At 38.6% G+C, this 24,968-nt stretch overlaps 11 protein-coding genes across 11 annotated transcripts; 8 read left to right on the forward strand and 3 right to left on the reverse strand. All coding sequences in view use genetic code 12, as the record gives it.

Moving 5' to 3' along the window:
* Positions 1–857: 857 nt before the first annotated feature.
* CANMA_002301 (mRNA-binding ubiquitin-specific protease) lies at positions 858–3,398 on the forward strand (the record flags this gene model as incomplete). The annotated part of the gene is made up of 1 exon (XM_051814355.1): positions 858–3,398. One exon carries the CDS (start codon positions 858–860, stop codon positions 3,396–3,398), a length of 2,541 nt encoding a protein of 846 aa, XP_051672086.1.
* Positions 3,399–5,225: 1,827 nt separating this feature from the next.
* Positions 5,226–8,395, forward strand: CANMA_002302 (ribosomal L1 domain-containing protein; the record flags this gene model as incomplete). The annotated part of the gene is made up of 2 exons (XM_051814356.1): positions 5,226–6,336; positions 6,573–8,395. 2 exons carry the CDS (start codon positions 5,226–5,228, stop codon positions 8,393–8,395), a joined length of 2,934 nt encoding a protein of 977 aa, XP_051672087.1.
* A 5-nt stretch (positions 8,396–8,400) lies between these two features.
* Positions 8,401–11,238, reverse strand: CANMA_002303 (uncharacterized protein; the record flags this gene model as incomplete). Its single annotated transcript, XM_051814357.1, has 3 exons — positions 8,401–8,462; positions 8,569–9,358; positions 9,916–11,238. 3 exons carry the CDS (start codon positions 11,236–11,238, stop codon positions 8,401–8,403), a joined length of 2,175 nt encoding a protein of 724 aa, XP_051672088.1.
* A 462-nt stretch (positions 11,239–11,700) lies between these two features.
* On the forward strand, positions 11,701–12,984 carry CANMA_002304 (uncharacterized protein; the record flags this gene model as incomplete). The annotated part of the gene is made up of 1 exon (XM_051814358.1): positions 11,701–12,984. The coding sequence occupies one exon, from the start codon at positions 11,701–11,703 to the stop codon at positions 12,982–12,984; it is 1,284 nt and encodes a 427-aa protein (XP_051672089.1).
* An 11-nt stretch (positions 12,985–12,995) lies between these two features.
* On the reverse strand, positions 12,996–14,047 carry RIM9 (Rim9p; the record flags this gene model as incomplete). The annotated part of the gene is made up of 2 exons (XM_051814359.1): positions 12,996–13,912; positions 14,029–14,047. 2 exons carry the CDS (start codon positions 14,045–14,047, stop codon positions 12,996–12,998), a joined length of 936 nt encoding a protein of 311 aa, XP_051672090.1.
* A 239-nt stretch (positions 14,048–14,286) lies between these two features.
* Positions 14,287–15,381, forward strand: CANMA_002306 (MET22; the record flags this gene model as incomplete). The annotated part of the gene is made up of 1 exon (XM_051814360.1): positions 14,287–15,381. The coding sequence occupies one exon, from the start codon at positions 14,287–14,289 to the stop codon at positions 15,379–15,381; it is 1,095 nt and encodes a 364-aa protein (XP_051672091.1).
* A 33-nt stretch (positions 15,382–15,414) lies between these two features.
* Positions 15,415–17,752, reverse strand: CANMA_002307 (RNA helicase; the record flags this gene model as incomplete). The annotated part of the gene is made up of 2 exons (XM_051814362.1): positions 15,415–15,455; positions 15,547–17,752. The coding sequence occupies 2 exons, from the start codon at positions 17,750–17,752 to the stop codon at positions 15,415–15,417; spliced, it is 2,247 nt and encodes a 748-aa protein (XP_051672092.1).
* A 111-nt stretch (positions 17,753–17,863) lies between these two features.
* On the forward strand, positions 17,864–19,366 carry CANMA_002308 (tyrosine--tRNA ligase; the record flags this gene model as incomplete). The annotated part of the gene is made up of 1 exon (XM_051814363.1): positions 17,864–19,366. The coding sequence occupies one exon, from the start codon at positions 17,864–17,866 to the stop codon at positions 19,364–19,366; it is 1,503 nt and encodes a 500-aa protein (XP_051672093.1).
* Positions 19,367–19,865: 499 nt separating this feature from the next.
* CANMA_002309 (glutathione peroxidase) lies at positions 19,866–20,357 on the forward strand (the record flags this gene model as incomplete). Its single annotated transcript, XM_051814364.1, has 1 exon — positions 19,866–20,357. The coding sequence occupies one exon, from the start codon at positions 19,866–19,868 to the stop codon at positions 20,355–20,357; it is 492 nt and encodes a 163-aa protein (XP_051672094.1).
* Positions 20,358–21,202: 845 nt separating this feature from the next.
* ILV5 (ketol-acid reductoisomerase) lies at positions 21,203–22,396 on the forward strand (the record flags this gene model as incomplete). The annotated part of the gene is made up of 1 exon (XM_051814365.1): positions 21,203–22,396. The coding sequence occupies one exon, from the start codon at positions 21,203–21,205 to the stop codon at positions 22,394–22,396; it is 1,194 nt and encodes a 397-aa protein (XP_051672095.1).
* Positions 22,397–22,827: 431 nt separating this feature from the next.
* Positions 22,828–24,933, forward strand: CANMA_002311 (uncharacterized protein; the record flags this gene model as incomplete). The annotated part of the gene is made up of 1 exon (XM_051814366.1): positions 22,828–24,933. One exon carries the CDS (start codon positions 22,828–22,830, stop codon positions 24,931–24,933), a length of 2,106 nt encoding a protein of 701 aa, XP_051672096.1.
* Between the last annotated feature and the right edge of the window lie 35 nt (positions 24,934–24,968).

The following is a 24,968-nucleotide window of genomic DNA, read 5'->3' on the forward strand; positions in this document are numbered from 1 at the left end:
ATATATATTCATCAACAAGCGTTGTGAAATGTTACTCCATTTAGAGCAACAGCGCAGTTTAAAATTCACGACGATTGCTTTGCTTTACGACACCACATTCTGAGGAGCACTCAGCTGGCTGAACTTACGTCGCATAGAGTGTTAATCAGAAGGACACCTTCGTGCAAAATTGGGCCAAAACAGCTGGAGTAAAGCGATAGCGTCCCAGGCAAAGATGATGGTATTGCGTGAGTGCGTAGGTAATGAGCAATAACCCAAATGACAAAAATTTGTTAGCGGGCGGCTAGCTGACACCCATCCGATATCAGTAAGAAACACTTATAATTATATTAAGTAGTGGCCCTCTAGCTCGGTTAAACAAACTTATTTACTATTTCTATATACACATTTGCTATTCTACTCCTGCTGTATGAACTATAGTTATAGTTTATATCAACCAAAGTCCAACAAAATTATAAAACAACGCAAATAAAGAGAAGTCAAAATTTTTTTAAAAAAAAAAAATAAAAAAAAATAAATTCTGAAATCAACAAATTTTGAAAAACGAAGAAGAAAAAAAATTTAATCATCCACAAATACTCAATCAACAGAGATAGATTAACATATACATTTTACATTCCTATTCACCACCACTAGATAGAAAGCACACTGTTTCCCCCATACTTTGATACCAAATCAGATTATTTAATTCACGATTGCCTGTATAATTTTTTTTTTTTTCGATTATAGGACCATACAACATTCCCCCATTTAGAAAGAGATTTTCATGTACTAATCGATCAAAACACTGATATAAACCACAACTCACTTAATTAGTACCATTGTCCTTAATTTTTTTACCTTTTGTTTTGTATTTAATGTCAGCACCATCGTCGTCTTCCACTCAATCATCAACCACATCGAATACTACGTCAAATGGAGGAGGTCGTCTGCGGTTTCGTGGTGATGCAGCGAGCTTTTCACCTCGGCATTACCCGGCTTACCACTATGCTCAACAACCTTATTCTCCGCATATGCCGAATAAGCTGTATATACCACCGCAGATGCAACAACTTACGCCACAGCAGCAGCAACAACAGCAACAACAGTTTTACATGCAATATGGCAATTTTGGCTACCCCGTGATGACAAATCCAATGTACATGTATGTTCCATACCCTCAAGAATTATACCAACAACAACAACAGCAGCAACAACAGCAACAACCGCCTCAACAAGCTTTTATGATACCACCAGCTTTTACACCACAGCCACCTACTCCTCTACAGCCACATCATCAACCACCACAAATTCCTATTCCGGTCCCACATCCAAATCAACATTCTCATCCATACTCTCACCCTCAACTGCAACTGCAACTGCAACTGCAATTACACAACGCACAGCAATTTGCACCACAGTCACAACCTCAGCATCAGACATACCCATCACCTTCTTTAAAACTGAAGTATCATACAGAAACTCTGATATCATCAGAGTCAGTTGAATCTGCAGCTGTTAAGAAGAATGAAACCCAATCTGATACCACAAATATGCCAGCACATTCAACTTCTTCTTCTCCCCAAGCACCACTGGATAAAGACATACATCTGTCGACAAACACGACTCCACAAATGGATATAAAGCAACAAAGTGCGGGAGATAAAATAACACCAGAAGAAAGGAAGGAAGTAGAAAGCAAGGAACAAGTGGTAGATTCCTCTAAACTCAATGGACACAAAGAAACAAAAGAGTCAAAGCCTATAGAAGCCAAATTTCCCTTGTACATAAATGAAAACAAATCAAACTTCTCCAACATCTTTCCCATAACGGAGGAAAATAGAAAAATAAATGACATTGACAGGTTGAACAACTTGAATAACAATGTCCCAAAAGAAAAGAAGATCATCATTTGTCCTAACTACACAAAGGTTTTCGACATCAATACAACAGAAACCTACGTCACTAACGGTAGAAACATTAAGCAAGAAGCCGAAAAAGTAGAACCACAACCTCAGCCAGCGAATCAACCACCAAGCACTAATTGGGCTTCTGTATTGCAATCGAGTGCACCACAAACACCAGCAAAAAGAATAACTAAACCAAGGACCACATCTACAAAACCAGCAACTATTGATCAAACAGGCACTAGTCCTACCACCAAGTCGCACTCATCAACACCCGAGTTCAATTTTGACTCAGAATCTGCATACCCATTGGGAATATTGCTACTCAAAGTCATGTTTGACAGCAACTACTCGCTATCAAACGAATTCCCAGTATTTGATGTAAAGCCAAAAGGATTGACAAACACAGGCAATATATGTTTCATGAACTCGATCCTTCAATCTTTACTTTACTGTCAACCATTTAATAAACTACTCAAATTAATCGAAACCAAGTCAATTGGAGATTTAGTAGTGTCATCACAGCCATTAATAGATGCTACTATCAAACTATATAACGAATTCAAGCCCAGTGAGAACAAATTGCCGGTTTCAATAGAGCCGTTTTATGCAGCATTATCTAAACATAAGAAATTCCAACATTTAAAATGGGGACAACAAGAAGATGCTGAAGAGTTTTTAGGGTATTACCTCGACGCATTGAATGAAGAAATGATTTTTGCTTTGAAAAAGTTAAACACGCCACAAGTGGACCAGTTGATCCAGTCATATACACAAGACGATGTTGCCAAATTCAAGTACAACGTCAAAACATGCATTAAAAGGATAAAGAAGGATGAGCAAGGAGAGGAAGAGAGTGAATGGAACGAAGTAGGAGGTAAGAAAAATATAACCAAGATTGAAGTTGATCCTACGCCCTTGAATATGATTTTTGGTGGAGAGTTCAAGTCAGTAATTACCCTCCCTAAAGCATCATCATCCACTTTCCAAAAATCAATTACATTGGACCCTTTCCAACATGTCCAACTTGACATTTCAAATTCAAATTCAATAGAAGAGGCATTTATCCATTTAAATGAAATAGAAACCATATCATATAAAGGAAACAATAATAAAGAAGTTGAGGTTAAAAAGCAAACATTTATTGAAAAATTACCTCAAGTTTTGATTATCCATTTGAAAAGATTTAGTTATTCCAAGGATCAAGAAAATGCTATAGAAAAATTGGCTAAAAATATAACTTATGACCATACATTAACAATACCCAATGAAATACTATCATCACCCCCACAGCCAACGCTATCAAGCTCCAATCAATATCAATTGACTTCCGTTGTTTACCACCATGGATCAAGTGCTGATGCTGGACATTATACCAGTGATACGTTTGATTTTGAAAATAACCAATGGTGGGAAATCGATGATACAATTGTCAAACCAATTAAAGAGGATGAAGTGTTGAGCTCGGGTATCAACAATGCATATATATTATTGTATAGTAAGATTAATTAAGGAATGGAGAAGATTTTACAATAGTGAAAAGAAGTTACTTTGTTGTAGTTAATGCGGCGTTAGTATAAATGGTTCATGGATGACCGCTTGTTGCCACTTTTTTTGGTCCCAGTTGCGCTAGTGGATTGATCAACTCCGCGTTGACGTGTCTTGGGAAGATTCGACCTACGGCCAAAATGTTTTACTTTGAGTACCTATGCTTTAATTAATGCAATTCCCAGAACTTCCACTTGAAGTACTCGACAAACTATGTCGACTCGATCGCTAATGTGCCTTTTGATATCAGACTACTTTGGTATAGAAAATTCATTTGCTTGACGGTGTTGAAATGCCTTCAACTGACAGAATTGCAAGCTACCAAAACCAATCAAGTTAAGTTTCTACATCAATTTTGGTTCAAGAAAACAACAACCAAAGAGCGGCAAGTTTCTTGCTCTTCACTACGAGGTAGTTCTATCAAATGTGAGTCCCGAGACAGCAGACGCCTTGTCCTTTGCGCAGGTATGTTCCTGGTAAGATATACTAGTTGGATATTGGGGATTTTATTTGTATTCTTATCCATTTTGCATTGACACTTGGAACCATTTCAACGGAAGTGAATCACGTGTGTCTGATGTTGCATCATTGAAACTACAATCGGAACGGACAAGTCTATTGGATTTGGAACATAGTAAGATTGAATCTTTTGTTAAAGAAAAGAGTGTGCAAGATAAGATCGCAGTTACCAGGCAGGAAGTCTTTGTCGAGTTGAGACTGATTTACTTATATTTATGGCCGCTGTCACTAAAGGAGTTCTCTAAAATCGATGAATTTCTTAGACCACAGTATTTGAGTTTAAAGATCGCGCTGGATGGCTCACACAAGATAATAGAAAAACTATTTAGCCATAGATTTTGCCACTTGCAATCATTTTCATTTGAACACATGGGGAAAGACGGTTTTATCGATGTTGAGGCTATTTTATGCCTTATTGATATTGGAAAAATTAAAAACTTGTCCTTAAAAATTTCTCATGTCAATGTTCTTGAAATTGTGTGGAAGATACAGTATAGCTCACTCATATCATTCACTTTAATTACTTCTGTGTTAACTCTTGGAAGGCAAGGACTGGAGACATCCAAAAATCCTTTTAAGATATTGAAAGAAGTGTGCTCTACGTATACAGTTTACACTATTTATCATGCAACTGACAAGAAAAAGTTGCGAAGCGGGTAACAAAGAAATCTTTTATTGACAAATATTGAATATTCAAGAACTCACTCATGACGTTTCTTAACAGAATTTCGATGCTTATGTTTTGTTGATGGATGTCAGCCTTTTTTTGAAGAGAACATATAGATTGTACTGTTTTTGAAGAATATTAGATATATTTGCAAGAAGAGTAACCTTTTGTGTTTTGACAACCCAACCCGTTTTATCTAACTTTGGATATTGAATGATAAGGGATAGCAAAATATGAGTGGCATAATACGTCTTGTACACTTTGCTTGTGTAGAAATAGTGGAACATTTTTCGCAACCACTGCGTAAGTTTCCCCTAAAGCCCTAACCGTTGAAAGTTCTCACCGAATAAGGTATGGCTAACATTTATTTATACTGCCATACAACAAATTGAGACAGACAGAAGTCATTGTAGTACAACTGGCGTAATGGGCTTGGCTGAGATTATCCTGTAGTATGGTTATCATTAAGACATATCCTTTATATGCAGGTAGAGACTAAGTAAAATATTTTTTTTCTTCTTTTCTCAAATGAGATGAGATTCTTTTGAATTTCCAGCCCATCTCAAATCAGCACAACCAGTAGACATTACAACTTAAAAAGCACCATGGCTAGAACCAGATCCAAGGGCCCCGCCTCACCGGTAGTAAATAAGGTTAAAGAGTCAGACAAAGTTGCCAAACCAAAAAAATCACCAAAGCCAACCAACAAAAAGGACCAGAAAACTCAAGCTCAGGTTAAATTGACTGAATCAGAACAGAATGTTGCACCCTCTGTAATAAGTAACAAGGTCACCAACAAAGCTATCTCCGAGCTCAAGGGTTACATCCAGAGAGAAAAGTCTAGGAGAGAACAAGAAACATCTCAAAACCCATCCTCCAAATCTCAATTGTTTGGCGAAGATGATGCCGAGGATTCAACATTAACCCTTATTGTCGAATCAAAAAAGTTCTTTAGTTCAAAACCTCAATTCAAACCCAAGACCATTAAATTATCCAAATCCATAAATGATGCATCATTAAAATCTTGTTTGATACTTCGTGACCAACTTGTCAAGTCAGATGAAGAAATTGAAAAAATCGAAGAAGCAAACTTGCCCACGATTTCGCAAATTTTGCCGTTACAGTCGATCAAGACTGAATATAAACCATTTGAAAAAAGACGTGAGTTGCACTCCAGTCATGATTTGTTTTTTGTTGATGATGCTGTATTGAATACCATGCCATTTTCATTGGGCAAGATATTTTATGAATCAAACAAGTACCCTATTCCGTTGAGAGTCACAACCTCGAGTAATAACAAAGAATTGTCATTAACAACTTTATCAAATCAATTGGAAAAGCTTTTGGCTAGTACCAGTTATTTACCACCACAAGGAACAACTGTATCCATTAAAATTGGTTCCATTAATGATGAATTCTCACTCGAGGATTTGAACAAGAATATCAACGCTGTTGCATCCAGCTTTGAACTTAATACTATCAAGTCGATCATGTTGAAAACTCCAAACTCACCTGCCTTGCCATTGTATTATACAGATAGCTTGTATGATGAGGATGATATACTAGTTGAAACTAAGGAGAGAGAAACATTTAAAGGTGATGAGCTCTCGGCTTTTGAAAAGGGATTATTAGAATTAGGAGATGCAGAAATGGTTGCTAAAGCCATTGGTAAAAAATTGGGGGAGAAAAAGAAGGAGAAAGTTAAGGGAAAGGTAAGTAGGCCTAGAAAATAGAAGATATGTACAGATATTTGTTGAATTAAGGACCGGTAGTAAAAGCTCAGCAGTAGTTACCACATAGCGAGACTCTGAAATGCTTGAAAAAAAATACATTTCTGGTAGACACTTTCTCTGCAATGCAATGTGGATTGTGCACCACAAGGTAGACCCCCATGGTGGTAAGTATTACATTCAGAACATATTCATAGGCCATATACTAACAATTGACATCAGATTATCGCATATTGTTTCCTGAAAAGAATTATAAAGTAGGCAGAAATGATCAATTAGATTTCGTGTTTAATTCACGTAAATCGGCAAGAGAATTGTTGGAGCTTATAATGGGCCCTCCATCATCTGCAAAGACACCATTGAGTCTATGTATCCAATCTCGAGCAAAGACGAACGTGAATGGAGCGATATTACGACTAAGTAAAGGTGAAAGTCCGAAGGAAATTGATTACACCAATTGCACCAAGATAACAATTACAGTTGAGCCCGATTCAGACCTGGAGTTGAAGGACTTTCCTATTATTATTGAGTGGATAGAGGTTAAATTATTTGTCGACACGGAAGATGACAACATCAAAGAGTTGAAACGATCAGGGATAGAGTTCGCGTTTGTTGAGGATATACTGGATGCAACCCATTTCTACACAGCTCAAGCCATGCCAAATCTGGTTCACTTCAAAAATGCTGTAGTTAGAGGGATACCAATAGTTAATGACTCCTGGGCTAAAAGTGTCCTTAAAAAACCTAATAATGTCAACAAGTGGTTGCTCAATTGTGATTATTCCCTATATCTTCCCAATGAAAACAGTGCGTATTTACCTGAACCAAGACGAAAGCTTCTCGATACAAAGTTAATATCCTTTGAACCTGTAGAATGGTTGGATGTGATAGTAGTAGAAAAGAGCGAGGATGAGATACAGTCAAAAGTGGGTACCGATCAGTTCATTTTAATCAACACCTTCAGTGTATTTGGATTTCAAGCAGTGCATCAGGCTGATATCTGGAATAAAGTTGTATCCAAGACATTGGACACTATACCAACAAATAGAATTCAAGAGCAATCACAGAAAAGACAAGCTTCAACCGAGACGGGGTCTAGTTCTCGGAAACGACGAAGGTATGAAAAGGTGGACAAGCTTCATTTCTTTTCACCTAGCGCTACTTCAATACCGGTTATTGAGAGCCAAGATGGTACGACACCCCTAGAGCTGGCTAAGGAACAAAATACCAAGCCTGCAAGTATTGGAAAACTAGTTCAAAAGCCTGTTGTGTCTACACCCATCGAGGCAGGAAAAGTCAAAGAAGAACAGCCCAAACCAGAAGTAATTCCGGTATCCCCCGAGCCAAATGATGAGGACCACCAGAATCCGAGAAAGAGGAGGGGCGAGTCGTTTACAACTCACAGACCACCAAAGCTTCCCAAGTTTGTTCCAAAAGTATCATTTGCTGATGCCGTGATGAAAACAAAAGAGAAGACGAGAGAGTTGTGGGAAAAAGAGATGGGAATACTGGAAGAATCCGAGGGAGTTACCGCCAACTTGTCAAATTTGGCCATCGTGGAGGTTGTTGATGTACCAATCAGAAAAAGACAAAGAGAGTACGAAAAAGCTACTAATGCAACCACTACAGTAGGAAAGAACTTTAAAAAATTTGTCAAAAGTGTGCCAGTGAAGCGACAACAGTCACGCCCACATATTGAAATGGTTATTGAAGAAACTACTAATGTGTTACTACCTAAGCCAAAGCACAAACATACCACCACCATGGATGAAGATTTCAGTGGTGCAATGAGTGAAGTACGAGGATATGAACCAAACACCCTATTTGTCCCCGAAGATGACTCTGATGGTGGTTATGAAGAATCTATCACCCAACCATTTTTAATGAGTCAAGAGAATGCCAGTAGTACAGGAAGAGCGCCGAGACTAAATTATAAGAGCAACCATGATGATAGCAGCGATGGTGGCGGTGATGACAATGAAGAAGAAGAAGAAGATGATGACGACGACGATGATGATCAACCAAAGTTCGGGTTTAGTCGATAGTTATTTCACAATTCCACAAAGCCCCATTCTTCTAAAGTACGTAATATGCGTTTGTAAGTAGTTATGTCTCTCAAATGCAAGGAGGGGGAAATCATGCGCAATACAATTCTTATTCGTAGCATCAGCACAATCAAAAACTTGGTTCAAACGAGGTCTTTCATTTGTACTTGAACAATTCAAGTAGATTTGGTTATCAAATTGATGATATTGAGTGAATGGGTTACTACTGCGTGGTATTGTAGTAATCACGTCGTTCTTATGGATTAATCTTAAAAACTTTCTTTTGAATTCATTATGCTTTAACTCAATATGACTCCCTAGTACTTTATCTGCCCAATTCACAAAATCCTGATTGCCAGTTAGTGGCTGTCCCATTGTGACCAAAGTCATTTTGTCGTAACCCATATCAAGATAGTGCAACCCCAACAATAATGCAACACTGCCACCCAATGAATGTCCAACTATAATCAATTCATAATCATCTTCATCTCCAATTTCTTCGACTACATATTGATTGATATTACTTAAAGTGGTCGTGAAATAACGAAAGAATCCATTATGGACTTTGCACCCACGTCCACATAATGGTAAATTCAATCCGACGTTGGAATAACCTATCATATCAATTTTCATATCGGCATAGGTATCAAAAATAGACCGTGTACCTCGAAGTGATATAATTATTGTCTTTTTTGGTTTGGAAATATCGTAATTGAAGATGTTGTTGTAGGTGCTGGCGATATACCCTGTCACAGACTCAGGAAAGTACCATTGATAGACCAACGACATGTTGGGAAAACGCTTTTCACAATTCAAGTCGCATTTGAAAGGAGGTTCTATTCCATGAACTTCAGATATGCAATACGATATATCAATCAAGTGGGCATAAGTGTACAAATTGGAATATATTTCAGGGTCAATGGAATAAACGTTGTTTTCTCGCAAATCAAGATAAATCTCATTCTCAAGGGGGTGCGAACGGACCAGTGTGAGTAAACTGATGGTTATGAATAGAAAGATATTGTATAAGCCTGGGTACCACATGTTGTGTGTGCTGCAGAAAGATTCATGACTGGGGTATAATTTTTATAAACGGAGCTTTGTTAGAACAGCGCACTTTATAGCAATCACAGTATGTTAATGGGGACAGCTATTTTCACATCAAAGAGTTGGGGTCAGTGAAAAGTCATGCTGTGTTATATAACTACAAGTACCAAGGCTATGTATCTCGATAAAGGCATACCATTAGCTACCCAGCTCATTAAAAAGTGCATGCTACCCCGCTTTAAGTCCTAAAAGAGAAAAGTCCGAGAAACTCATTTTCAACTATTCAATGAGCTAAATACCAATACAAGTTTTAGCGTCATTATAGCCGCAACAACTCCCAAGACTAGCGGAACAACTATAATAATGAACCACTTGATGAAAAGGGCCGAGACAAAACGAGCAAACCGTTTTGTCATCAAAAAAAGTATAGCCACCGCTAGACATAACAGAAGTTTGTACGCTTTAGAAAACACAGCCATCATTGAAACATAGCTTTTGTGCGTATAATCGAAAGCTCCACGGACAAGGTCCGGAATTATATTAGCAATGTAGTTGGTGGCATTATGTGCGAGATTTAGAAAATTCTTGACTTTAAAATCAAGCATTTCCATTGAGACTACGGCTTCTTCTATTTTCTCCTCTAAATTCTCCAAAGAGGTGTTCAATGAAGATTCAAACGATGCGAGTATCTCCTGACCCGATGCATTCAAATACAGAACAAAAGCTTTCGAAATGTCATCCACCATCGCAACAGACTGCTGATTTATATATTGTCTCTGCACTTGTAAATTATCAAAGTTTCGGTTTAGTAATTCATTAATGGAGTGGATCTTAAACACCGAGAACTGCATTTTATGATCTATGTAGTCAAAGTGGCGTTTAGTAGAATCTCGCAACTCCAAAGTGTACTCGTTAATACCCTTTATATTTTTCAACGCCTCGTTTTGTTGATTCAGAAGAATTTCCTTATGTGCTTCCAAATCCTTTTGCAGCAGGCTCAACATGTCTTGGTTTTCTCGTATCAATTCACAAATGTGATACATTTCTTTAGTGAAGTAATTGACATGCTGTTCGAGTTCATTCATATTGGTATTAGCGCCTTGATACGATTGCTCTATGATAACAAGGGCATTGTTTAAAGAGACTTCAAAATTCTCGTAAAATACATTAAATGTCTGATTCATTAACTCTGCTGACCCTCTGCTCTCTTTCATGATATCGTCGACAATATTAAACATTGCCTCAAACCTTTCTTTCATGTGTTTCTGGGCTTCATCATTATCTGCTTGAGATGTCTTCAAGTCATTCATCACATTTTGGAAAAGTATAGTTACATTCTCGTAAACTTCTATAATTTGTTCCTTCTTGAATGGCAAGCTCACTTGATGACATACTTCCTTTACGCTTCTATAGTTGCCACTGTAGCTAGTCCAGAATTGAGGTGACTTCTCCAATGACTGAATACACTTGTCAATGTTTGCTTGTCTAATTTGTGGATCGCAATCTAGTGGGTATTCAATTTTGGCATTATCCAATTCGCATATCGACAACTCCAAAGCAACTTCTTTCTGTTGTAAAGAAGTGATTGTTTCTAGGCCGTGTAAACACTGTGGCAATATTGATAATAATGCTTGTCTGCTGCAATCGTCTTTCCATTCATCTAGTAAAGGAAAAGTGTATAGCTCATCTGATATTTCCCTTAATGTAAGCTCTCTAGCAAGTAAGCGATTCAAGCAAAATGCCCATAATGTCAACTGCATGTGAGTCTGGTGCGATGCAACAGTTTCATTTTCCATGGATGTTGACTTTGCTTTATAAGGTATGTTGTTTGACACCTGAAACAAACTCGAAACAACGTCCACATTATCATAAAAAATAAAACTCATAAAACAACATCATGAGGAGATAGAACATATATATAGTAGAATGATATACCAGATGCGACGTGTATGTGATTGAACACTGTCTAGACGATCATACTAGGGGAGAGATCCCCTTCAACTTCGTATCCAAGGTTGGAACTAGAACTTTTTGTAAATTAAATAACCATTTCAGGAGAAACAATCATGAGCAGTATATCTTGCAGGGAGTGGAAAGGCCAACGAGCAAGGGTTCTTCTAGTCTGTTGTCATGTCGTGGCTAAACTGGCAAGAGAATAATGTTGATGTTTAATTGGCGCCAACTTTGTGTACTTATCAACATCTTTTTCGAAATTTGATCAAATCCAAAAATTTTCAACCACTACAACCTAACTACCAATGATTACAAAAAGACTAATACGACAACTTCCTCGAAGGTATTCGACGATCCTGTTTATTTCCAACGAAGATAGACATATTTTTGAGTCTGAGAAGTTAACCAAAAGGGAGAATAGTGATGCTATACCGGACAAGCCAAATTTTTCAACCATTGATAAAGTTCATCACGAAATAGTGAATCCCGAAGAAGTTGCCGATTTGGTGACAAAGTTAAACACTAATGATGTCTTGATTTCTATACTATCGAAGGAAAAATATCTATATGGAGACAAAGATTATGTCATTAGAAGCATTAATAAGCTGTATGAAACTCCAGTCGTGTTTCCATTTTCAAGCATACTTCTTGGTTGGAAAAATGTGTACAACAAGCAAATCAAGAACTTGAAAGAAATTGAACCAGTCACTCATATGTTTCCACCAGTTGAGGACAAGTACTTGAACCTTTTAAAAGGTGCCGCCTCGTTCGAAGACTTTTTCAGAAAATCGAGAGCTTTCAAAAACTCAATCTTGATTAAAGAGGGTAAAGTGCAACCGTCAGAGATTAAAAGTTTGTTCACTGTCGAGTCTGCTTGCAATTTGGTTTTGAGCACCATTGATCGCCCCGAGGCGCTCGAAGAGTTTTTAACCTTTGTTGCCCCAAAAGTGCAGAGTTTCACATTCCACGGCTTGAAAGAATTGTTGACACTGGTAACATCATTATGTGAAGAGTTTCCTGTAAGTGCTTCTACCATCAATGAATTAGCAGTACGTATTATTGAATTGCATCCGCGAATGCTACGAGCTTTGGAATCTGACATTAAAGACAAGTTAGCTCGTTCAGTAATCGATATCAATTCAGATCTTGCAACGATTTTAATCAAAGACCTTGTCAGTGCATCTGTGTGTCCTTCTGAGAAAACAGTTGAAAAGTACTATGCTAGCTACAAATTCATCGATCCGGTGACTACATTAAAAGAGTTGTCATTCTTAAAACCGGTACTCCATTATCGCAAGATGAGTGATGTCGCATTCAACTTGGTTCTCCATACTGTAAGCAATGTAAACGAGTTAATAAAGCTCGTAACATTGCTAAAAAGGACGCCTGATATGCTCAATAACAAGCAAAATGAATTGTATTCCAAATTGCGTGAGATGACTACGTCCCAACTAATCACGACTCAATTTTTGCGCTTCTTATCAGCACGTAATGTACGGTTGAATAAAAAGCTACGGGAAAGAGCAATTAAGGATTACAATAATGATTCAGATGTGATAACTGCTATTAATAAGATATCACGTGTATAGTGTATTATAGGTTAGGCCAACCGTAGGTTGTCAAGTTCAATAGATTCCCTGCTAGAGTTTACTGAAAACTCATCGCTTTGATGATTGTGTCGTACGACACTTCTTAAAGAACTAGTAGAGTGGATATTGACTCTGGTTTCATCGCCGTCACCTTCATTTCTGGTATAGAAACCATCAGTGTACACAACAAATCCATCGTCACTTGAGCTGTCATTCCAAGATTGTTCCATAGCTCTGTTCCGCAATATCTTCATATCGGCATTAGCATATGGGTGGTCGTAGTTTTCGAAAAACCTCCTGCTCGATATCGACCTTTTGATAAAGCACAACATAGATGTGATTAGTGCCATCGAAACGATTGGCAATAATTGCACCCACCCCAAGTAACTCAACCTAGGAGTGAACAATAAAATATCAGCTAAAAAGGCTAGTAATGTCGTTAGAACCGAAAATATAGTTAGAATTAACATTATATTCAAGTACGGACTCAAGTCTCTTTTCTCTTTACGTAGATCACCAGTGTCCATATTGGCATCATCTTCATGCTCTTCTTCTCGTCTTTCATTTCTTAAGTGGTCCATCTCATCTCGCCGTTTCCGCAGTTCGATACGGTCCTTCATCCTATCCATGCTTTCCAAAGCATATAGCATAAATATGACTATTAATAACAAGCTGGAAAAGCAAAATGCAACAACATGAACCACCAATAACTTTGAAATTGTGTACCTCACGTATGACGGGAGAACGACTCCACTATAACTTGTACTGACATCGCTCCCCAAGTTGTAAAACGAGCTATTCGATGAAGGGTATCCTATCTTGGGTGTGCTACACTTCCCAGTTTGCATATCACATATACCAAACACTCCAAATTTAACATTTTCGAAATGGGAAAGGTAAATGTTTCCTCTGTGGGACGTGAGTGGGACTGAAATAACCGGGAGTAGCTGAATGACCCAGCAAACAGTACACAATACGAGTAAAGCTAGGAGTGCTTTGTACATGCCGTGTGGGTGTAAAATAAAGCTGTTTTAAATTAGATACCGTGACTTATATATGACATATGCTATTAAATGAGTGATCAAGTGTAGTGAAGGGGAAACTATAAAGTTGGGGATGGGTGTTCTTGTTGAAACAGTATGTACATTTTGTGTCATCAGTGTTTTTTTCTGTTCAATTTTCCATTTCCCATTTTTCGAACAATTCCATCATATGCGTGGGAGCAGGCTTCTTATCTACTTTACAGTCATAGTGATAACTATAATATCTTTCAAAAGGTTCAATTTCGTACGCTGGCTCACCATGTCATCATCTTCAACAACAACAACTACTCACTCATACTATAAAGAACTCCAAATTGCTACACTTGCGGTAAAGAGAGCATCTATATTGACCAAACAGTTGAGCGATTCAATTTCTCAGGCCAAATCAGGGACAATCACTAAAGAGGACAAATCACCAGTGACAATTGGAGATTTTGCAAGTCAGGCTATTATTAATAACGCTATAAAGCTAAACTTTCCCGGTGATGAGATTGTCGGTGAAGAAGATTCTGAGGATTTACAAGCCAACGCTAAGCTCTCGTCTGAAGTGTTGAATTTAATTACTAAAGTACAGAAAGAGACTGCTGAGTATGACGACGTAATTGGTACTTTATCCAAAGAGGAGGCTGTATTCAAAAGCATCGACTTTGGAAACTCTCAGGGTGGCTCAAAGGGGAGATTTTGGGCGTTAGACCCAATTGATGGAACTAAGGGGTTTCTCAGAGGAGATCAATTTGCTGTTTGTTTGGCACTAATCGATCAAGGGAAGGTTGTTCTCGGTGTTATTGGGTGTCCTAACTTGTCACAGTATGTCGAATCGAATGAAAAACACCATGGAACAGTTGGCGGATTGTATCTGGCTATAACTGGTCAAGGGGCATACTACTCGGAATTGTTTACACCAGGATTTAAGCCTTTAGGACAACAACAACATATACATATGTCAAATCATGACTCTCCAAAGGACTTGAAAGTGGTGGAGGGTGTGGAAAAGGGCCACTCGTCTCATTCAACCCAAGCAGAAATAAAGGAAAAGATTGGGTTTGACCAGAGTACAGTCTCAACACAGACAATCAATTTAGATTCGCAAGTTAAATATTGTTTGTTAGCTAGTGGACAGGCAGATATATACTTACGTTTGCCTATTGACGATTCGTATAGAGAAAAGATTTGGGATCATGCTGCGGGAAATGTTTTGATTTACGAAGCAGGTGGTAAAGTTGGTGATATATACGGAACTCCATTGGACTTTAGTAAAGGTAGGTACTTGAATTCAAAGGGTGTTATCGCCGGCAACAGCAAAATATTCAACACAGTTATCGATGCAGTGAAGGAAGTTTTAAAACTCAATTAATGCTCACCTTGTTGCCACCAATCACATGTGGAGCTACTTCTTGAAGCCACGACAATTCAATTGATGAACAATTTCTTGCGTAGCCCTTTGTAGTAAACACATACTCAATATACATAATCGCATCTAGATTCAATTTACCAAACAACACCGAGGAAGGATGCACACTGATCAACTGCCCAGTATTGAAAGTTCTGAATGATCTATCTGGCATTCCTACGGCCGTGTTTGTGATGAATCCTTTCAAGAATGATTTGAGAATGGCAGGAATGTCCAAGACCTCGTCTTTCTCCTCAAACTGAGAACGTAGATTTGTCAATTGTTTATCCTTTGCGTCATCCGAAAGGCTATCGTCTTGTTTAATAGTTGCTAACATGTACTCCTTTAGCTGATTCTTTATCTTGAGCACATTCTTGAATCCTTTGTAACTAAACATCATTTCTTGGCACCACTCTTTACCCAAAGATTGAAATGTTTGGTAAAATTCATACAATGCGATCAAATCACCGTGGGTATTTCCTTTTGGACAGTGTGACCTACGTTTGAAGTTCATTTCGTCTCTCAACTCTCCCGTAACATTCAAGATTAGATTGTCAACGGATAAGCACGAGACTATATCAATCACTGGCGCCAAACAGCCCATTTCAATAGCAGTAATCAAAACTACCGACAACTGTGGAGGTAATGGCAACACACTCATCTTGTACCCTAAATTGGTAATCTTACCAGCATCATTCAATGCTCCTAGTGTGTATAAGGTGTTCAAAGCACTTAAAATCAGCTCCTGCCCAGGATCTTCAAGCCACGTCCAGTTTAATAGATCATCTATACCCAACTTTTTCAATGTCAAAATTGGCAAGATGATATCATTCCTTTTGATTTCAGATTCTTGCTGCTTGGGCAAGTTCAAGTACTCCTGTTCTTGATACAACCGAAACACTTTTCCCGCACTTTCTCTTCCTGCTCTTCCTGCTCGTTGCCTAGCCGAAGCTTGTGAAATAGGAGTTGTGAGTAAAGTAGACAAGCCCAAGTTGTGCTTCCAGATTTTAACCTTTCTCAATCCTGAATCAATAACATACTTTACGCCGGGGACAGTAATCGAAGTCTCAGCAATATTTGTAGCCAAGATTATCTTTCTACGACCTTTGGGTAATTTCTCAAAGATTTTCAGCTGCTGATGTGGACTCAATGCTGCATACAAGGGTAATGGAACAATCAAAGGTGCTTCTCGAGGTAGTTGCGGTGCTAGTTGTTCCAATGTTTTCACACAATTGTCTATCTCCTCCTGTCCTGCTAAAAAGCACAACACATCACCTTCAGGTTCGGTCATATTCACCTTGATAATAGAGCGAATAACACAATCAACTATATCTTGATTACTTTCGTCTCCAACATACATCTGAGTCACTGGATACATCTTACCTTCAACATACAAGATAGGTGCATTATTGAAAAAGCGACTGAACAATTCAGCATTCAATGTTGCCGACATTACAATCACTTTAAGGTCCTTGCGGGTTCCAGAAACAATTAACGATTTCAAAAACCCCATAATTAAATCAGTCAATATTGTCCTTTCATGCGCTTCATCTAAAATGATTGTGCTGTACTTTTTCAATTCCCTATCCAACATGATTTCCCTCAAAAGCATACCATCGGTGAGGTACTTCAATTTGGTTCTTGGGTTGCTCATATTGGTGAAACGAACCTGGTACCCAACGTCGGAGCCTAATTTACAACCATATTCTTCACTTACTCTGGATGCCAACGACGCTGCTGCAACTCTTCTTGGTTGTGTTACAGCTATAGCTTTTCTGTTTTCTGGAATCAAAAATTGTGGTATTTGTGTTGATTTACCCGAACCTGTTTCACCAATGATGATAGTTACTTGGTTCTCTGTCACAAATTGAGTGATTTTGTCCTTATGTTGGTAGATTGGTAAGTTCTGCCGTACTTGGAGTAGCTCCTTTGCTCTCTCAGTTGACTGTAGCAAAGATCGCAGGAAATTAAAATCGTTTGCATCATCTGAATCTGAATCTGAAGCATGATCAATATATTTGACTACTTTCGGTTTACTTTTGTAATCTTTCTTCGTTATTGTTTTATCTTCTTTAAATGTATCGCTCTTTGGTGCAGTTGGTTTTTCTATCGTGAGGGTGCTTTCCGAAGCTGGCAAGGGGGTTGCATCCAATGTTTTAGCTTCATTGGAGTCATCACCAAATTTGATCTTTTTGTTCTGAGACTTAACTGGAATTTGTGTTGTACTTTCCGGTAATGCAATCTCGCCCGACGTTACCTTGGAGCCTTTGCTCCTCTTTCTCTTTCTCTTTTTGGAATAGTCCTGGCTCGAACCATTAGGTTGGTCGTAGCTCATCCTAATCCTCTATTCGTTTGCAGATGAAAAAGAGATGCGAAAGAAACAAAGAACAGAAAAAAATAAAAATAAAATTAAATTGAAAAGGTTTATGTTGGATCTTCACCAAAGATGTTGAAAGTATCACTAAGACAACAATTGCGTCGACAAATCAGACTCAACTCGTCAACGACTCTTCCTAGGGATACAGTGACAGTAATACCAACTGTGTATGAATTGACTGAAGGAAAAGATGTCACACCTGAAACGAGTCCAGATACATCGTTAGTCAGCTACTTACAGTCAAGACATCTAATTGAGTCATTGACCGATGATAAATTGTTCAACATAACCAAAAGAGATAACAATGGAAACTTTAAGTTATACTGTGGTGCCGATCCAACAGCACCAAGCTTACATTTAGGTAATTTATTGCCATTGATGGTTCTACTACATTTTAAACTCAGCGGAAGTAATGTATATGGTTTAGTAGGAGGTGCAACCGGTCAGGTTGGTGACCCTAGTGGGAGATCCACCGAAAGAAGTGTGTTGAATGTAAATGAAGTTGAGAGTAATGTCGGCAGGATACAGAAGCAAATTACATCTTTTCTATCCAATGGTATTGAGTATGCCAAATCAAGACAATTTCCAATGAACAAAAGTATTGGCCAAAGCAATAGCGTCAACAATGAAACGTGGTGGAAAGATGTTAAAATGTTGGACTTTTTGGCCACTTATGGACGCCACATCAGAGTCAGTGCAATGTTGGCTAGAGATTCAATCCTGTCAAGATTAGAAGGCGGTGGGATTGGATTTAATGAATTTACCTATCAAATTCTACAAGCATATGACTTTTACCACTTGTACAAGAATGAAGGTGTCAACATTCAAGTTGGTGGTAATGACCAATGGGGAAATATCACTGCTGGTATTGATCTTATTTCACGTTTGCGAAAGCAGGACGAAAAGACACGCGAAGCATTTGGAGTCACCGTTCCGTTGTTGACCACTCCTTCGGGTGAGAAATTTGGAAAATCTGCAGGAAATGCCGTTTTTATCGACCCTCATTTGACAACTCCGTATCAGTTGTACCAATTTTTCATCAATGTACCCGACGACATGGTTAGCAAATTGCTCAAAGTGTTTACATTATTACCATTGAATGTCATCGAAGGTGAACTTGTTCCCAAGCATCAAAGTGATCCTGGTTTGCGTATAGCCCAAAGGGTGTTGGCTAGAGAAGTTGTCGACTTAGTACACGGGGTAGGTGTTGGAGACGAGATGGCATATATTACAGGATTTTTGTTCCCAACTCCCGACCAGCCTTTTAACGACCATGTTAATGCTGATAAATTGATTGAAAACTTTAAAAGATCTGGTATATTGTACAAGTTCCCGTTGAGTAAATGCAATGACATAAAGTTGAGTGCTTTGATTGCCAATATCACCGGGAAATCAAAGAGTGAGGTTAGAAGATTGATCAAGTCAGGTGGTGTGTATTTAGGCTTGGATAGAAACCAAGTGGAAGACCCTGATGATGTTGTATTGTTTGACAAAGATCATCATTTGGTAGATGGCAGGTTGATGTTGTTGAGGATTGGAAAACAGCATTACTACGTTGTGGAGTTTGTATAGGCAAAGGTGTAGTGACCATGTAAATAGAATCCAATTGCATACACACCAGATAGGCAAACACCTCTGAAGCCGAGGCTAAAGGCACAAGCAAAATTCAAAATTTCTCGGTTCGGGTTTAATATTTGCGGATTTTAGTTGGATCCTGATTTAAATGCGATGGGGAGTTTAACTGCGGCCGTGAAACACAAACTCAGCCCCTTGAATTACGAGATTAATAAGACAAAATGTTTCACATCTAGACCCCTTGATCACTGACTAATTGCAACTAACTACTTTATACTAACGTGTGTGTAGTATCTGTAACTTTGTTGTATCTTTTGCATGACGTGCTTTTAAACACCAGCCCCCTCCTCGAAACTGTTTTTTTTAAAATGGTAGCAGTTTCTCATATAAATACGTTTTCGTTTTATTCTTGCCTTCTAAAATAGGTACCTTTTTATCACTCCCCCTCCCTTCTAAAACTATCACATTGAGCCGTCTTCCAAGTATCAAACGCATCATGTCCAAATTCTACGACTTAACTCCACTCGATAGTAAAGGAAACCCATACCCATTCTCCGAATTGAAGGGCAAAGTTGTGCTCATTGTTAATGTTGCTTCCAAGTGTGGCTTTACTCCTCAATACGAAGGGCTTGAGAAATTGAACAAGGAATTTGAAGGTAAACCAGTGCAAATTTTGGGCTTCCCATGTAACCAATTCGGTAACCAAGAGCCAGGTTCAAATGAAGAAATTGGATCATTCTGCAAGCTAAACTATGGTGTTACATTCCCTGTATTAGCCAAGATTGACGTTAATGGTAGCAATGCCTCACCTGTTTACCAGTACTTGAAGAGTCAAAAGTCAGGCTTGTTGGGTTTGACTAGAATTAAGTGGAATTTTGAAAAATTCTTGATTGACCAGAATGGAAATGTCGTGGAGAGGTTTAGTTCGTTGGCCAAACCTGCAGATATTGCTCCAAAAATAGAGCATTTGTTGAAGAACACCAAGTAGTTTGTTGAAATGTTTAATTATATAGTATAGCTTAATTGTTTAATTCTTATTATCTTTTCTGAGTACACTTGTAGAAGTTCCACCAAGAGGTAAATCACTAATGGAGCTAAATGATGGTGCAAATCTGTTTTGGTTTAGAAGAGATGGTGGCAAATCAATCAATATGATGTTCTGTTCCCTGTCGTGATTCAGCCGTGTTGCCATTATTAGACTTGTAGTAATTACCAAATGGCAGAGAATACGTTACTGTAGCCATTCACTTTCCTAATGCTGCCATGAAAAGCTTTGGAATCAGTGTACTAATTTGTACCTGCTGACGCGTGCTTCCATTTCTGGACATGTTGGCAAGTTTACCGTAATTAAACTGGAATTCACATACACAGAGCATTGCCCGTTGCCGCTCATATGATTGCTCGAGTCCGTTGATAGGTGTAATACTCCTTGACAGGCATAGCACAAGATCTAACTTTGTGTTTATACAGTCATACAATTGAAGAACAGAACAACTTCGGTCGCATCAACCATTTGAGTCATTGCCTTTTCCGGTGGTCCATTGTACTCCACTAAATCAAATTGGTTTGGGGTCAATGCTCCGATTCAGGGCCTGAAGAAAAAAAAGCTTTTCAGAACAAAGTGTTAATATGCAGTCTTCTTAATGAATCATAATTTTTCACTTTCATTCTCACACTCTCCTTCCTCTCCCCAAAGGTTGAAAAAAATTTTTCTCTTATTTTTTTCAACATTATAAAAACCCCTATAATCCTTTTCTTTTTAATCTTATTTTCAGACTGTCTCCTATTGGATATATCTATCAATAAACAACAAGTCACTTATTTGAACAAAAAATGTCATTCAGAACCAATTCCATCCGTATGGCTAGATTAGCCACTTCAAAGGCTACTTTGTCTAAAAGAACTTTCTCCTTATTAGCTAATGCTACTAGAACTACCACCATTGCCAAGGCTTCTGTGCCAATGATGGCTGTACGTGGTGTCAAAACCATCAACTTTGGTGGTACCGAAGAAATTGTCCACGAAAGAGCTGACTGGCCAAAGGAAAAATTGTTGGATTACTTCAAGAATGATACTTTAGCTTTGATTGGTTACGGTTCTCAAGGTTACGGTCAAGGTTTGAACTTGAGAGATAACGGTTTGAACGTTATTCTCGGTGTCCGTAAGAACGGTACTTCTTGGAAAGCTGCTGTTGAAGATGGTTGGGTTCCAGGTGAAAACTTGTTTGATGTCAATGAAGCCGTTGAGAAAGGTACCATCATCATGAACTTGTTGTCTGATGCTGCTCAATCCGAAACTTGGGATTCCATCAAGCCATTGTTGACTGAAGGTAAGACCTTATACTTCTCCCACGGTTTCTCACCAGTCTTCAACAACTTGACTCACGTTGAACCACCAAAGAACATTGATGTTATCTTGGCTGCTCCAAAGGGTTCAGGAAGAACCGTCAGATCTTTGTTCAAGGAAGGTAGAGGTATTAACTCATCATATGCCGTCTGGAATGATGTTACTGGTAAAGCTGAAGAAAAGGCTATTGCCATGGCTATTGCTGTCGGTTCCGGTTACGTTTACCAAACCACCTTTGAAAGAGAAGTCAACTCAGACTTGTACGGTGAAAGAGGTTGTCTTATGGGTGGTATCCACGGTATGTTCTTGGCCCAATACGAAGTTTTGAGAGAGAACGGCCACACTCCATCTGAAGCTTTCAACGAAACCGTTGAAGAAGCTACTCAATCCTTATACCCATTGATTGGTAAGTACGGTATGGATTACATGTACGATGCTTGTTCCACCACCGCCAGAAGAGGTGCTTTGGACTGGTACCCAAGATTCAAAGATGCTTTGAAACCAGTCTTTGAAGACTTGTACGAATCCGTTAGAAATGGTACCGAAACCAAGAGATCTCTTGACTTCAACTCACAACCAGACTACAGAGAAAGATTGGAAGAAGAATTACAAACTATCAGAAATATGGAAATCTGGAGAGTTGGTAAGGAAGTTAGAAAATTGCGTCCAGAAAACCAATAAAGCTGAAGAGCTTATGCACACACACATTAATGGTCAATGAATGACTTGCATTTTAATTCAATTCTAAACAATCAGTTGTTTTGTTTTTTTTTTTATTGTATAATCATTTGAAAGTAATAATTTATTATGGGTCTATCAAGAAAAAGAAAAATATCATATAGTGAACATTGCATATAGGTTTGTCGAATAAACACTGTGTTCCGTTATTTATAAATGCATCTTATGTAGGGAGGTGACTTGAATGAAAGCGTTTCTGATTTTGGTTCGTCGTTTCGGAGTTTGCGATCGTCGTTTCGCAAAAAGATCAATGTCCTGTATTTGTCTTGCCTTTTTTTCATATGTGACTCCAGTTTAATGTGTAGGCAAAAACCAAGTGAATTACATCCAACGCTTAACATAGTATAACAAATTACATTTACCACTCTCTTGCAATGCCTGACGTTGACCCAGTAGATGAAGAGGATGATGCCTGGAGTTACTCGTTCCCACCATCTACAGATTCGCTTCCACTAGAGCAATCCTCGACTTTGCAGCAACCACAAGCAACTAAACCAGGATTATCGAGACTACACAGAGTCGATTCAGATGAACAACAGCTGCGACAACTCTCCCAACAAGCTGATATAATCAATAAGATAAAACAGTCGCAAAACTCAGAGGCAAGCTCAACTGGAGTCAGATCATCCATATCGTTAACATCCACATTCAATAAAACGCCGTTGAATCCATTGACAACAAAAGAGGATGCGAGCTCAGTGATTTCAAAAGACTCAAGCACTCAGCAATCAACAAACGAGGCCAATAATAAGGATAAGCCAAGGTTTCTTAAAAACCTTCAAAACATCGACGCCAACAACCAAGCCACGTCGCCGACGTCAAATAATTCGAATGACCTTGACCAGAAATTGGGATCGCCCAAAATTATCACCTATCGCAAATCAAAGAGAACTGTAAGTGAAAGCACATTTGACTCATTTGACCCTTCAACGCTGTTGACTACACCGCCTCCAACAAGCAAATACGATACTCGATTGTATGTGGATGAGTTTTACAAAGATTCAAAGTACAGATACGCCACTATAAAAAGAAATGTCGAATTCCATCAGTTGTTCAATTCACTTGATTTGACGGATCGGTTGTTGGATGACTTTTCTTGCGCATTGAGTCGAGAAATTCTACTTCAAGGCAGAGCATACGTTAGTGAAAGCTACCTCTGCTTCAACTCGAATTTGTTAGGATGGGTTACAAATTTAGTCCTCAAGTTTGACGATATAGTCAAATTTGAGAAACGATCGACAGCTGGGTTGTTCCCCAACGGTATCAGCATAGAAACTGAAGATGGAGCAGTGCATACGTTTGCTAGCTTTTTATCACGAGACCAAACCTATGATTTAATGACTACTGTATGGAAGGGAAAAACAGGAAGAACAAATCAAGAGCAACTGTTTGACTCCCCAGAGGCTAGCAATATTGATTCTGCATCTTTGGCGAATACAACATCGCCTAGAGTACAATCATATATCATGTCTCTAGATGGTGATGATGAGCCAATTTCACAAGCCCAAGACGACACAGATCAGGAGGAATCGAGTGAAAATGCGAATTCCGACGCTGAAGAACCAAGAAATGGCGAATTGTTACCAGGTTTTGGAATCAGCACCAAGCTTACAAAAGTGGCAAAACTCAAACCAGACTCGAAATACAAAAACCTTGGTCCTGATACCCATGCTCCAACAACAGCCAAATACACCAAGTTCCCTCAAGAAGTTGATTTGATTGAGACCAGAATTGATGCACCATTGGGTATAGTATTTTCCATATTATTCGGATCTGACCCTACATTCCAAATTGACTTTTTAAAGCGTCATGACGGACTGGAAATCTCGGAAATTCCTGAATTCAAATCATCCTTTGAAGATCCAGCGTTATTGAAAAGAGAATACACTTATCGACGGCAATTAGGTTACTCAATTGGTCCCAAGTCAACACGATGTGAAGTCACTGACACGATAGAGCATATGAACCTTGCTGATTATGTTGTTGTAACCACAACGACCCAAACACCAGACGTACCCCTGGGTAACGCTTTTGCAGTCAAGACACGGTATATCCTTAGTTGGGATGAACTGAATACGACAAATTTATTGATTAGTCTCTACATTGAATGGAAGGGCAAGTCATGGATGAAGTCAGTGATTGAGAAGCTGTCACTTAGTGGTTCAACAACCACTTTAAACGAATTGGTGAAGGAAATGAAAGATGAAGTGAATGAAAATGTCTACTATGTTGATGGCCCAAGTGAAGCTGCTCCCCAGAAGAAGAAGAAAAAGAAGACCGTAGAAGAAAAGATTGCAGCAGAGGTAAAGCATGAAGTGGCTGCATCAGTGGCTGCTAGCGAAGCATTGGTGTCGAGAATATTCCACCCTGGTTACATACTTGCTTTGATTGTGATTTTGCTACAATTGGTTATCTTGTACAAGTTGATTTTGTTACAGACTGCATTCGAGATGCACTTGCGGAGCGATTCCACGAGATGATGTGTAGCTTCTACAATTAATGATAAGATTATGAA

Source organism: Candida margitis (genome assembly GCF_024628925.1).
Source record: "Candida margitis strain CBS 14175 chromosome Unknown scaffold12, whole genome shotgun sequence".
In the NCBI taxonomy this organism is placed as follows: Eukaryota; Fungi; Ascomycota; class Pichiomycetes; order Serinales; family Debaryomycetaceae; genus Lodderomyces; species Lodderomyces margitis.